General features: G+C 33.1%; 1 protein-coding gene across 1 annotated transcript; it reads right to left on the bottom strand.

The window, feature by feature from the left end:
• Positions 1-1,918: 1,918 nt before the first annotated feature.
• Positions 1,919-8,246, bottom strand: LOC143055270 (putative serine/threonine-protein kinase qkgA). The gene is made up of 3 exons (XM_076228401.1): positions 7,635-8,246; positions 6,706-6,815; positions 1,919-3,127 (listed from the first exon to the last, which is right to left on the bottom strand). Exons 1-3 carry the CDS (start codon positions 8,200-8,202, stop codon positions 1,919-1,921), a joined length of 1,887 nt encoding a protein of 628 aa, XP_076084516.1. The 5' UTR covers positions 8,203-8,246.
• Positions 8,247-15,184: the final 6,938 nt, after the last annotated feature.

A 15,184-nucleotide genomic window follows, 5' to 3' on the forward strand; every position in this document is an offset into this window, starting at 1 on the left:
TAAACAATTATAGCTTTGAAAGTACGCAGAAGAAGATCAAAATAAAATTTTGTATTTTGAGAACCAGTAAAGGTTAAATAGATACATTTTAGATCAATTAATATTAATCTTGTAAATAATTTATAATAATATAATGTAGTTATTTAGTTCAGGATTACCAATCCGTGATCACAGATTAGTAATTCATATAAACAGATAAGCAATTTATAAACACAGATATTCAATCCAAGATCACGGATTTCAATCCGCGATCACAGATTTTTAATCCGATGTTCACGAAACAATTTTTTGTAGTGTTCCTTTATCATGGCTTTCATACATTTAGATATACGATTGCACCCTTTTACCATTTGTTTATAAATTATTAACAAGATTTATATAAACTGATCTAAAAATGTATCTATTGAATCTGTACGGGTTCTTGAAATAGATAATTTCATTTTGATCTTCTTCTGCGTACTTTCATAGCTATAATTGTTTAAGATTCATCGCTTTGGGATGCTCCTGTTTCCATATCTACTAACACATATGATCTAAGCTCTAAGTCTGACATAATAAACTGCCCTAAAAGTTCATTTCCTCGCTATCGTAAATATAATCCGATTCGTCTTCCATTTTGTTTGTTAATAAACGCGTACGAATATATGTGATACAGCTTCAAATACCCGATGACATGTCAACCCTGGAATTGATGCTATGCAAATTATGGCATTAACCAATGATAATTAAGAAAAACGTTAAGACTGCATTAGAATATGTTTCAACTTTCGTTAGTACTTTACTTTTAATACTCGGTTGTGAAATTTTATAAACGCAATATCATCGGGTTTTCCCATTTAGTCAGAAAACACAATGGGTGACACGTGTAGAGCAGGAACTTCTTCTTGTTCGTAAGTTGCCTATTTAATGTTTTATGAATTTGTTCGTCTTTTTTTTTAATTTTTACCATACATGCATTACATGTAGCGTTGTCAGTTTTTCAACCATTGAATTAGTTTAGAAAATTTCTCTGGTATTTTCTATCTTATTTTTTGTAACAGGAACAAGGTTATGGTTTAATAAACGTATTACAATTATTTTTATGTCAATTGTCGTTACTGTAACAGAACAATTTCGTAATATATATTTTTTGACTTAACCTGTCTCACAAAAACATTGGAAAGGATAAACAGATTATCGTAATGTTTCAGATATAGCAATCAACAATTACGTGAATAACACTGCGATACAAACACAAATTAAAATGCTAAAAAAGTCAAAGGCATACTGAATAACAAAACTGAGCAAAACTGACCCAAATGAGAGCCGGCTGTTAAAGGTTTTCTGATTCATAATGGCATCTATGAAACGTTCGAAGAAAAGATTTATTCTTCCATCACAAGGACATGTTATTCATATTCAAGCGCTGCGTACATATTGTTACATAGAACTAACTCGAAATAGTTTTATCTAGAAGAGAGAGGCGAACGATTCCAGAGGGACATTCACATCTTAAATCGAACATATACTTCAGAGATGTACGTGTCGCGGATTTTTAACTTGTTATAAGACCATTTTCTTAGAAAAATGTATGTACCTCCACATCAGACATATGTGTTCATGAATAATACCATGGTATTGAACATTAGAAAGCACATTTGGCTCAAACAAATGTACTAAATAAATGTCTCAAATGTCCACCTTTGTATTTTATTGTAAGTTTATTAAACGAGAGACTTCCTTTTCTGCGATTGGTTTTAGGAACATTAGTTATGTTGTTAAAATCAGTACACAAAGCAAAATACTTTTAACGGTCAGAACTATGATGGTGATTTTAGATAGTTATAAGAAAATAAGAATAATACTATATTTTTGCACTGGTATATGTTGTCAGGTATGTTGCAAAAAATAAATCAATACAAAAAGGTTAATGTTGTACTTACTCTAACTCTTCACTTAAATCCCACGGCTTTACTAAATCGTGTGATGAGTGGTTTGTATTATGCTCTAAGCACCGGTAATCCTTAGTTAGTAAATCTCTTAATGGTTTTCGATTGATTGCAAAATCACCATTTTTACATGTTAATGTATTTGAATATGGTATATGCAGACTGTAGCGCTTTCGCAGTGTTTTTACGAATCGAAATAACTCTGATCTCAATTTTCCGTAAGTCTTATTTGACATTCGTGAATCCCATACCTGAAGGGCTATGGTATTGGGGCCTTCACAAACCACAAGTTGTTCACAACCAGACGAATCCAAATCAAAAACACCAACCTGGCGGAACAATGCATTTCTTTTGCGTCGATTTGTTTTATCGAGTATAACACTTACATTATACTGTTTAATGTACCATGCAATAATGTGGTTGAAAAAGGCTGGAGGAAGAAACTTAAATTCTAAACATAACCAACTTGTTTTTTTAGTTGATTGACTTCCATAAGAAAACTGCCTCTTTACTTCAGGGAAAGAGCATGACTTTATCATACATGGCATGTATAATTCAGTTGAATTTTTCAAGTTCACTATAATATCAAACCGCTTCATCACTTCAAGTAAATGTGGTTTGTTTTCTTCAAATTGCAATTCTGGTTCTTTCTTGAACAAGCTAGATATAAGAGCTTCTGTTAGTTGACCAAAGTTTTTCAGTTTTTGCCAGTCATCTGAAACTTCGATAACATTTTCAATTTTATCACTTACAAGACATCTAAACGCATTTACCAACCATTTAGGGTCCAAAATAACATAATCTGCTAGTTTTTCCTCATCAAAGTAGACGACTGTTCCAATGTCGTGGCAGTATTGCAAGCATTGTTTGACTTCATAATCTTCGCTGATGTTTATATCTGGATGTTTTGCAATTTTAAGCAATGTTTCAGTTGATGAAATTGGTACATTGCTATCTTTTAACTTCAATAAGACTTCTTGAAATAAAAGCCATTTTAACGGACAGTCTTTCCCCCAATCTTGCATATCCATAGCTTGACGTGAAATGTCTTTTCTGATCTCTTCAAACACAATATCAGTATCCTCAGTATTAGAAACAAAATATAAGTTTTTCAAGTGTCCTTTCTTTTTCTGGTCTTTCATAACTTGTCCTAAATTTTCTTTAAATTGTTCTTGTCGTTTTTTGCGCTCTAAAGGTTCCTGCAAATATGATAAAGGCATACGGAAATATAAAATTAATACTGTAATGATTTACAAGACTTTATTTCTTTTTTATATTTTAATTGTTGCATTGATTGATTAATAAATTGTTAACTGCTTAACGTCCAGTGGAAAATATGGCATGCAAGTTCAAAACGAGATCATTTCAACAATACATATGTAGGACTCTAAAGTACGATGGTACTCTAAAGTACGATGGTACTCTAAAGTGCAATGGTCACTCTAAAGTACGATGGTCTACGCTAAAGTACGATGGTGTCTCACGCTAAAGTACAGTTGTGTCTCACGCTAAAGTACGATGGTTGTCTGTTCGCTAAAGTATGATGATTGTCTGCTCGCTAGGGTACGATGGTTTAACACGCTACAATGCGATATACCAAAAGGGTAATATTCGAGGATTTAAGGTAGATCATAAGTATAGACTTTTTGATATAAGAGTTTTCTTAGAATTTGCCAAAATGAAGATTTAACTATGCTTTTTTTCAACAATGTAATAAAAAGTATTGATCGCCGTGCTAATTTTCAAGCTATGGGTCGATGAAAATTGCCTAAATTTGGTTCGATTGTTCATTAAAAACTCCTTTTTGTGCATGAAAAAAATTATGAGATAGAATTATAAATATATTTTGAGAAGATAGATTTTTATAATATGTTTTTAGAAAATAAAATTAAAAAATTGTGTCACTAGACTTGTTTTCTAGCTAAATATGAGAAAAATCCCCATTAGTCCGGGTATATTTTTTTAATTTAAAGAGTTATATCCCCTTAAATGACTCATTTGAAAAAAAATGATTCTAAAAACAAAGAAAAAAGATATTTGTTTAAATATTATGAATAATACAATAAATCACCAAGATTTCTTAATATGAATAAATAGTCTAACTATTAAATTTCAAATCTGTCTAAAAATTCGCATATTTGGGCAAATAACTAGACCGATTTTGTACTGTGATTATAAAATAAAAAATGGAATAAAGCCATCAATTCAACTTTGTTAAAAAATATTCGAAAGATAATTGGTGTAATAAAGATTATAAAAAAGATAATTGGTGTAGATCACTATTGGAAACACCGCCTCATACAGTCGTCATTACAAAATACAAATACAAAATTAGATTATTGTCAGAATGCGTAACATTTTTTTAAAGCTTTAATCTAAACGAGAGAAAGAGGTGATGTTCGCTGACTTTTCGTCTTTTTCATAGTGAACACACAAACATGTCATATTTTCCTTCAATATACAAACTAAGGTTTTAGCCGACTAAATCAAATTATAATTTACGCATGAAAACCAGTACTGACGTTACTTTCCAATAAAATCGACAATATTTTAACGGGAACTGCAAAGTAAACTGCGACATAAATAATGGTTCAAATGTATCTTTTCGCTTCCAACAAAAGCAGGATACATTATATCCAAGCGAATACTATTTTTTATCTCTATACAAGTAGTAAAATGGTCGACAGCAGAATACAAGTTCTTCCAGCTAAAATAAAAAGTGCATTTGCCTCAGCCGACAAAGCATGATTAGGTTAAAACCAATTCAATCATTGACATTTAGTTTTAAAGGTGTTAATAAAATATCTTCTGACGTGTTTTGGTACATTAATTAGGCCGTCAATTTCTCGTTTGATTTATTCTATATTTGTTATTTCGGGGCCTTTTATAGCAGACTATGCAGCATGGGCTTTGCTCGTTGGTTGAGGCCATGTGGTAGCCTTAAATCTTTAAATTCCTGTGTCATTTTCCCACCAAAATGTTTAATTGGGATTAAAAAATCCGCCAGTTAAAACTGCAAAAATAAATCGTATACTTTGTTGCCCCCAGATCGCGAAATTTTACATACGCTTAATAACCCGCTATACGGTATATGCTCTTCATCTTTGTACTTTATTTGGCTTTTTTTTTTTTTTACTTTTTTGAATTCGAGCGTCACTGATGAGTCTTTTGTAGTCCTGGTATCTATGATGAGTTTAGTTAGATGTGGACACATTAAAGGCATATTTTGTCATTCAACGTCTTTGAATAAATATTCTCAAATTTGAAAATGAACTCAACCCGAATCATTTATTAATATTAATTAATATTGATTTTCATTGTGTAAAGCGACTGATATTTACGTTAGTCTACGACATTGTTTCTGTAATTTAGCCTTAAACTATGAGCTCATGGGTTTAAAGGCGAGATTTTAAACTTAAAACCAATATTTATGGACGGTTTGTTTTATAGTTTAAACAGCTTGGATGGATAATACAATCGTGAAAGTGGGTTCTTGCTATTTAATGCTACATGTCATATCTGCATTGTAATTTCATTTAGTTTTAAACACATAAGTTTGCTTTTACTCGAAATAAAAAACAGCAAAAAGTCCATTTAATGCTGTCACTATTTGTAATTTGAGGTTGAGTATGTAGTTCATATTAAGATGCTATTTGCTTTAATGACACTGTATTCAAAATACGTCGATGCTGTTAGTAATAAGGCTGGGTTCATATATGTGAACTATTAATTTGATGAATGTAAGTTTGATATATTCATGCAACGCTGGTTGTAAATTACTGAATTAATTTTTTTAAAAAATATCACAATAATAGTGTCCTTGATCAAACTTGATCGTTGAAATAAAAGTAAAGCTAAGAAAAATTGATGAAGTGTGCTGGTTTTTTTTGGTTTTTGTTTTTTTGTTTTGTTGGGTTGGTTGTTTTTACTTTATGGGGCATTTATGAAATTTATTTGATACATCAAATTGAGTGTTCGAAGTAGGTGTAACTGTATTGATTTAAAAAAGAGGGATGAAAGATAATAAAGGGACAGTCAAACTCTTAAATCGAAAATAATCTGACATTTCCATGGCTAAAAATGATAAAGATAAACAGACAAACAATAGTACACAAAACACATCATAGAAATCTAAAGAATAAACAACACGAACACCACCAAAACTAGGGGTGATCTCCGGTGCTCCGGAAGGGTGGGCATATCCTGCTCCATATGTGGCACCCGTCGTGTTGCTCATGTTATACCAATCCGGTAAATTGTCTTATTCGGTAGGTCACATTCATGAAAGGGAAGTGGATTGTAGATACGACGTAAGGAACATATCCGATATTATCTGATTAATAAATTGTAGTTACGACGTTAGGAACATGTCCGATATCAGATTTAAAAGACACATCAATGACGCTCATTTAATACAATAAAATCCAAGTGAAGTGCAGAGTTTAAAAATAACGTGGACCAAAGCACACCAAAACATTTGTCATATAAAGCTATAATAATCCAATACTCTGGGTAAACAATTATTGGTATTTGAACTCCCCCTTTAGTAACGGTAGAACAAGAATTAACCTCTGTATTCCTATGTTCCATCTTTAATGTTCGGCGTTATGTTTCTTATACTGTTGTTTTGTCCATGTTTTTTTCTTCAAATGTTTATACAATAATATTTCAAATAATGGACTCTTATTTGTCCAAAAGACATCGTATTACAATGTATTAATATTAAAATATATTATCGCTATGTACTAAATTGTTTTACAGGAATTAACAAGTTTACCTTAATTTGATCTTCGTGTGTACATACAACAATGATTGGAGGGTGAAGTGTGCCGTTCTTTGTGATTGACCAGTAGCAGTGAATTGCGTCAAACCAGAAACTTACATATTCTGTATATATACATATATATAAGTCTAAAACTTTGCACAACGGTACTAATATAAGATGTTATAATACGAAGATGTTGTTATCAAATCGTGCTGACAAATATTTTGGCTTAACAAAAGGCGTCCTTCAGTGTCAATGGTTTTAATAGTAATGATATATGTGTAAAAAAAGATCAGTAATACAAGTATGGTTTGATCTATTGATTTTGAACATCATAATATAAACTAAAGTCGATACTTCAATATACGTGACTGTGTCTATTTACATTAACAAATGAGTGAAAAACAAAATTGTTAGTATATAAGTTCAAAGTTGAAAACAGTAAAGATCAGTTTTTGCTATTCGAAGCACTAAACATGTGTATTCAACATGCTAAAAATCGATACTTCGCATAACATGCATAAGTTTAATTCGAATAGTGCAGCGATTTGAAATAGAAAACACACAGATAACCACATTCTCATATGTGTAATAGTTAACACGGCAACAGCAGAATCTTTAATATAAAAAAAAAAACTGTACCAAGTCAGGAATATGACAGTTGTTATCCATTCGTTTGATGTCTTTGAGCTTTTAATTTTGCTGTTTCGTTATAGACTTTCCCTTTTGGATTTTCCTCGATATTTTTGTTATTTTACTTTCATAGGTTTGATTTAGGTATGCAATTAGGCTTTAAAACTGTATATTATAACCCTATCAAAACATTTTGTAGGTGTAAATTACATTTTGTCAGTTCATCATGAAGAAACATGAAGAATTTGGAAGCAAACCAACACAATGACAGCAGTTTTAATTGTCCGTTTCTCGATTCAAGAACTTACGTGCCGAGCCTTCAACATCTAGCCCTTGGTTTGCAACAGAGCTGAACTCTAAACTATTTGTGACAAGCACATACACTGCGCATTTTGACAGGAAAACTTGGTGCGTGGCATAAAAATCCTTCTGACCAGCAAAATCCCACAACCAACAAAACGCTAACATATCATCATGTTTCTCCGTTGGAGATTGAAGAAATGAATTCATAATTGTAGAGGTCATTTTGTTTATATTCTCGTCGTTAAGAAGATCAGACTCATTTTCCGTTGAATAGTTATTAATTTTGGAGTCGACAATTTGTTTTAATCTACAATTATCTGGTTGCATTTCATTTAAACCAGTGTCTGCTGTTGCATGATCGTTTTTATCATCAGCTAGGATTAATGTTTGAATGTCTACTGCGTATTCATCACTTCCGCTCTGAGAATCGTCATTAAAGCTATCTATGTCATGATTTTCATCGGAACTTGTCAAAAATTCTATGTCTGATTCACTTCTTGATTCGTCTTCATTTGAACTTAAAGGTTCATGATCATCAACAGTTGCAATTGATTTGCGTTCTTTATTAAGCATTTTCCCTTTAAACACTTGGCGAATCAATCTGCGTACATCATCGTCTGTCTCTGTTAAGATGAACAAAAATTAAGATATGTAAACAGGTGCATCAAAAGTTAAAATGATAAATAATTATATTCTTTTTTGTTTCTATGTCACACAAAGAAGAAATATGCACGAGCATATGCTCAATGCATTGTTTTGATGCTTGGTAAATCTTTAGTATTTGAAAACAATAATAAGGTGGACGTTTTCGTAAGTATCATGGAACAGTTTCCAATCAAAGCTATGATTGGAAAAATGTTTCTGAAGCTATTTGATATACTCTATGGTTTTCGTATAGTAAATACGAAAAAGGAAATTCAACTAGAGGCTCTAAAGAGCCTGTGTCGCTCACCTTGGTCTATGTGCATATTAAACAAAGGACACAAATGGATTCATGACAAAATTGTATTTTGGTGCTGGTGATGTGTTTGAAGTTCTTTCTTTACTGAACGATTTTGCTTCTTACAATTATATCTATAATGAACTTTGCCCATTAGTAACAGAGAACTATATTTGGTAAAAATTTACATAAATTTACCAAATTAATGAAAATTGTTAAAAATTGACTATAAAGGGCAATAACTCCTTAAGGGGTCAATTGACCATTTAGGTCATGTTGACTTATTTGTAGATCTTACTTTGCTGAACATTATTGCTGTTTACAGTGTATCGCTATCTATAATAGTATTCAAGATAACCAAAAACGGCAAAATTTCTTTAAAAATTACCAACTGGAGGGCAGCAACCCAACAACCAGTTGTCCAATTCATCTGAAAAATTCAGGGCAGATAGATATTGACTTGATTAACAATTTAACTTCTTGTCAGATTTGCTCTAAATGCTTTGGTTTCATAGTTATAAGCCAAAAACTGCATTTTACCCCTATGTTCTATTTTTAGCCGTGGCAGCCATCTTGGTTGAATGCCCAGGTCATCGGACACTTTTTTCAAACTAGATACCCCAAAGATGATTGTGGCCTAGTAGTTTCAGTGGAGATTTTGTAAAAGATTACTTAGATTTATGAAAAATGGTTAAAAATTGACTATAAAGGGCCATTACTCCTAAACAGGTCAAATGACCATTTCGGTCATGTTGACTTATTTGTAAATCTAACTTTGCTGAACATTATTGATGTTTACAGTTTATATCTATCTATAATAATATTCAAGATAATAACCAAAAACAGCAAAATTTCCTCAAAATTACCAATGCAGGGGCAGCAACCCAACAACCGATTGACCGATTCATCTGAAAATTTCAGGGCAGATAGATCTTGACCTGATAAACATTTTTATCCCATGTCAGATTTCCTCAAAATGCTTTGGTTTTTGAGTTATAAGCCAAAAACTGCATTTACCCCTATGCTCTATTTTTAGCTGTGGCGGCCATCTTGGTTGGTTGACCAGGTCAAGCCACACATTTTTTAAACTAGATACCCCAAAGATGATTGTGGCCAAGTTTGGAATAATTTGGCCCAGTAGTTTCAGAGGAGAAGATTTTTGTAAAAGATTACTTTAATTTACGAAAAATTGTTAAAAATTGACTATAAAGGGCAATAACTCCTAAACGGGTCAAATGATCATTTTGGCCTTTTGACTTATTTGTAGATCTTACTTTGCTGAACATTATTGCTGTTTACAGTGTATCCCTATCTATAATAATATTCAACATAATAACCAAAAACAGCAAAATTTCCTCAAAATTACCAATTCAGGGGCAGCAACCCAACAACCGATTGAATGATTCATCTAAAAATTTCAGGGCAGATAGATCTTGACCTGATAAACATTTTTACCGCACGTCAGATTTGCTCTAAATGCTTTGGTTTTTGAGTTATAAGCCAAAAACTGCATTTACCCCTATGTTCTATTTTTAGCCGTGGTGGCCATCTTGGTTGGTTGACCAGGTCAAGCCACACATTTTTTAAACTAGGTACCCCAAAGATGAATATGGCCAAGTTTGGATTAATTTGGCCCAGTAGTTTCAGAGGAGAAGATTTTTGTAAAAGATTACTTTAATTTACGAAAAATTGTTAAAAATTGACTATAAAGGGAAATAACTCCTAAACGGGTCAAATGACCATTTTGACCATGTTGACTTATTTGTAGATCTTACTTTGCTGAACATTATTGCTGTTTACAGTGTATCCCTATCTATAATAATATTCAAGATAATAACCAAAAACAGCAAAATTTCCTCAAAATTACCAATTCAGGGGCAGCAACCCAACAACCGATTGAATTATTCATCTGAAAATTTCAGGGCAGATAGATCTTGACCTGATAAACATTTTTACCTCACATCAGATTTGCTCTAAATGCTTTGGTTTTTGAGTTATAAGCCAAAAACTGCATTTACCCCTATGTTCTATTTTTAGCCGTGGCGGCCATCTTGGTTGGTTGACCAGGTCAAGCCACACATTTTTTAAACTAGATACCCCAAAGATGAATATGGCCAAGTTTGGATTATTTTGGCCTAGTAGTTTTAGAGAAGAAGATTTTTGTAAAAGATTACTTTAAATTACGAAAAATGGTTAAAAATTGACTATAAAGGGCAATAACTCCTAAACGGGTCAAATGACCATTTTGGCCATGTTGACTTATTTGTAGATCTTACTTTGCTGAACATTATTGCTGTTTACAGTGTATCCCTATCTATAATAATATTCAAGATAATAACCAAAAACAGCAAAATTTCCTCAAAATTACCAATTCAGTGGCAGCAACCCAACAACCGATTGACCGATTCATCTGAAAATTTCAGGGCAGATAGATCTTGACCTGATAAACATTTTTACACCACGTCAGATTTCCTCAAAATGCCTTGGTTTTTGAGTTATAAGCCAAAAACTGCATTTACCCCTATGTTCTATTTTTAGCCGTGGCGGCCATCTTGGTTGGTTGACCAGATCAAGCCATACATTTTTTAAACTAGATATCCCAAAGATGAATATGGCCAAGTTTGGATTAATTTGGCCCAGTAGTTTCAGAGGAGAAGATTTTTGTAAAAGATTACTTTAAATTACGAAAAATGGTTAAAAATTGACTATAAAGGGCAATAACTCCTAAACAGGTCAACTGACCATTTTGGTCATGTTGACTTATTTGTAGATCTTACTTTGCTGAACATTATTGCTGTTTACAGTGTATCCCTATCTATAATAATATTCAAGATAATAACCAAAAACAGCAAAATTTCCTCAAAATTACCAATTCAGGGGCAGCAACCCAACAACCGATTGAATGATTCATCTGAAAATTTTAGGGCAGATAGATCTTGACCTGATAAACATTTTTACCCCACGTCAGATTTGCTCTAAATGCTTTGGTTTTTGAGTTATAAGCCAAAAACTGCATTTACCCCTATGTTCTATTTTTTGCCGTGGCGGCCATCTTGGTTGGTTGACAAGGTCAAGCCACACAATTTTTTAACTAGATACCCCAAAGATGAATATGGCCAAGTTTGGATTAATTTGGCCCAGTAGTTTCAGAGGAGAAGATTTTTGTAAAAGATTAATTTACGAAAAATGGTTAAAAATTGACTATCAAGGGCAATAACTCCTAAATGGGTCAAATGACCATTTTGGCCATGTTGACTTATTTGTAGATCTTACTTTGCTGAACATTATTGCTGTTTACAGTGTATCCCTATCTATAATAATATTCAAGATAATAACCAAAAACAGCAAAATTTCCTCAAAATTACCAATTCAGGGGCAGCAACCCAACAACCGATTGAATGATTCATCTGAAAATTTCAGGGCAGATAGATCTTGACCTGATAAACATTTTTACCCCACGTCAGATTTGCTCTAAATGCTTTGGTTTTTGAGTTATCAGCCAAAAACTGCATTTACCCCTATGTTCTATTTTTAGCCGTGGCGGCCATCTTGGTTGGTTGACCAGGTCAAGCCACACATTTTTTAAACTAGATACCCCAAAGATGAATATGGCCAAGTTTGGATTAATTTGGCCCAGTAGTTTCAGAGGAGAAGATTTTTGTAAAAGATTCCTTTAATTTACGAAAAATGGTTAAAAATTGACTATAAAGGGCAATAACTCCTAAACGGGTCAACTGACCATTTTGGTCATGTTGACTTATTTGTAGATCTTACTTTGCTGAACATTATTGCTGTTTACAGTGTATCCCTATCTATAATAATATTCAAGATAATAACCAAAAACAGCAAAATTTCCTCAAAATTACCAATCCAGGGGCAGCAACCCAACAACCGATTGAATGATTCAGCTGAAAATTTCAGGGCAGATAGATCTTGACCTGATAAACATTTTTATCCCATGTCAGATTTCCTCAAAATGCTTTGGTTTTTGAGTTATAAGCCAAAAACTGCATTTTACCCCTATGTTCTATTTTCAGCCGTGGCGGCCATCTTGGTTGGTTGACCAGGTCAAGCCACACATTTTTTTAAACTAAATACCCCAAAGATGATTGTGGCCAAGTTTGGTTTGATTTGGTCCAGCAGTTTCAGAGGAGAAGATTTTTGTAAAAGATTACTTTAATTTACGAAAAATTGTTAAAAATTGACTATAAAGGGCAATAACTCCTAAACGGGTCAACTGACCATTTTGGTTATGTTGACTTATTTGTAGATCTTACTTTGCTGAACATTATTGCTGTATACAGTTTATCCCTATCTATAATAATATTCAAGATGATTACCAAAAACAGCATAATGTCCTCCAAATTACCAATTCAGGGGCAGCAACCCAACAACCGATTGACCGATTCATCTGAAAATTTCAGGGCAGATAGATCTTGACCTGATAAACATTTTTACCCCACGTCAGATTTCCTCAAAATGCTTTGGTCTTTGAGTTATAAGCCAAAAACTGCATTTACCCCTATGCTCTATTTTTAGCTGTGGCGGCCATCTTGGTTGGTTGACCAGGTCAAGCCGCACATTTTTTAAACAAGATACCCCAAAGATGACTGTGGCCAAGTTTGGATTAATTTGGCCCAGTAGTTTCAGAGGAGAAGATTTTTGTAAAAGATTACTTTAATTTACGAAAAATTGTTAAAAATTGACTATAAAGGGCAATAACTCCTAAACGGGTCAACTGACCATTTTGGTCATGTTGACTTATTTGTAGATCTTACTTTGCTGAACATTATTGCTGTTTACAGTGTATCCCTATCTATAATAATATTCAAGATAATAACCAAAAACAGCAAAATTTCCTCAAAATTACCAATTCAGGGGCAGCAACCCAACAACCGATTGACCAATTCATCTGAAAATTTCAGGGCAGATAGATCTTGACCTGATAAACATTTTTATCCCATGTCAGATTTCCTCAAAATGCTTTGGTTTTTGAGTTATAAGCCAAAAACTGCATTTTACCCCTATGTTCTATTATTAGCCATGGCGGCCATCTTGGTTGGTTGACCAGGTCAAGCCACACATTTTTTTAAACTAGATACCCCAAAGATGATTGTGGCCAAGTTTGGTTTGAGTTGGCCCCGTAGTTTCAGAGGAGACGATTTTTGTAAAAGATTACTTTAATTTACGAAAAATTGTTAAAAATTGACTATAAAGGGCAATAACTCCTAAACGGGTCAACTGACCATTTTGGTTATGTTGACTTATTTGTAGATCTTACTTTGCTGAACATTATTACTGTTTACAGTTTATCCCTATCTATAATAATATTCAAGATGATAACCAAAAACAGCAAAATTTCCTCAAAATTACCAAATCAGGGGCAGCAACCCAACAACCGATTGAATGATTCATCTGAAAATTTCAGGGCAGATAGATCTTGACCTTATAAACATTTTTACCCCACGTCAGATTTGCTCTTAATGCTTTGGTTTTTGAGTTATAAGCCAAAAACTGCATTTACCCCTATGTTCTATTTTTAGCCGTGGCGGCCATCTTGGTTGGTTGACCGGGTCAAGCCACACATTTTTTTAAACTAGATACCCCAATGATGATTGTGGCCAAGTTTGGTTTGATTTGGCCCAGTAGTTTCAGAGGAGAAGATTTTTGTGAAAGATTACTTTAATTTACGAAAAATGGTTAAAAATTGACTATAAAGGGCAATAACTCCTAAACGGGTGAACTGACCATTTTGGTCATGTTGACTTATTTGTAGATCTTACTTTGCTGAACATTATTGCTGTTTACAATGTATCCCTATCTATAATAATATTCAAGATAATAACCAAAAACAGCAAAATTTCCTCAAAATTACCAATTCAGGGGCAGCAACCCAACAACCGATTGACCGATTCATCTGAAAATTTCAGAGCAGATAGATCTTGACCTGATAAACATTTTTACTGCGTCAGATTTGCTCTAAATGCTTTGGTTTTTGAGTTATAAGCCAAAAACTGCATTTACCCCTATGTTCTATTTTTAGCCGTGGCGGCCATCTTGGTTGGTTGACCAGGTCAAGCCACACATTTTTTAAACTAAATACCCCAAAGATGTATATGGCCAAGTTTGGATTAATTTGGCCCAGTAGTTTCAGAGGAGAAGATTTTTGTAAAAGATTACTTTAATTTACGAAAAATGGTTAAAAATTGACTATAAAGGGCAATAACTCCTAAACGGATCAACTGACCATTTTGGTCATGTTGACTTATTTGTAGATCTTACTTTGCTGAACATTATTGCTGTTTACAGTGTATCCCTATCTATAATAATATTCAAGATAATAACCAAAAACAGCAAAATTTCCTCAAAATTACCAATTCAGGGGCAGCAACCCAACAACCGATTGAATGATTTAGCTGAAAATTTCAGGGCAGATAGATCTTGACCTGATAAACATTTTTATCCCATGTCAAATTTCCTCAAAATGCTTTGGTTTTTGAGTTATAAGCCAAAAACTGCATTTTACCCCTATGTTCTATTTTTAGCCGTGGCGGCCATCTTGGTTGGTTGACCAGGTCAAGCCACACATTTTTTAAAAATAAATACCCCAAAGAT

This window comes from Mytilus galloprovincialis, chromosome 12 (genome assembly GCF_965363235.1).
Source record: "Mytilus galloprovincialis chromosome 12, xbMytGall1.hap1.1, whole genome shotgun sequence".
NCBI classification, from domain to species: domain Eukaryota; kingdom Metazoa; phylum Mollusca; class Bivalvia; order Mytilida; family Mytilidae; genus Mytilus; species Mytilus galloprovincialis.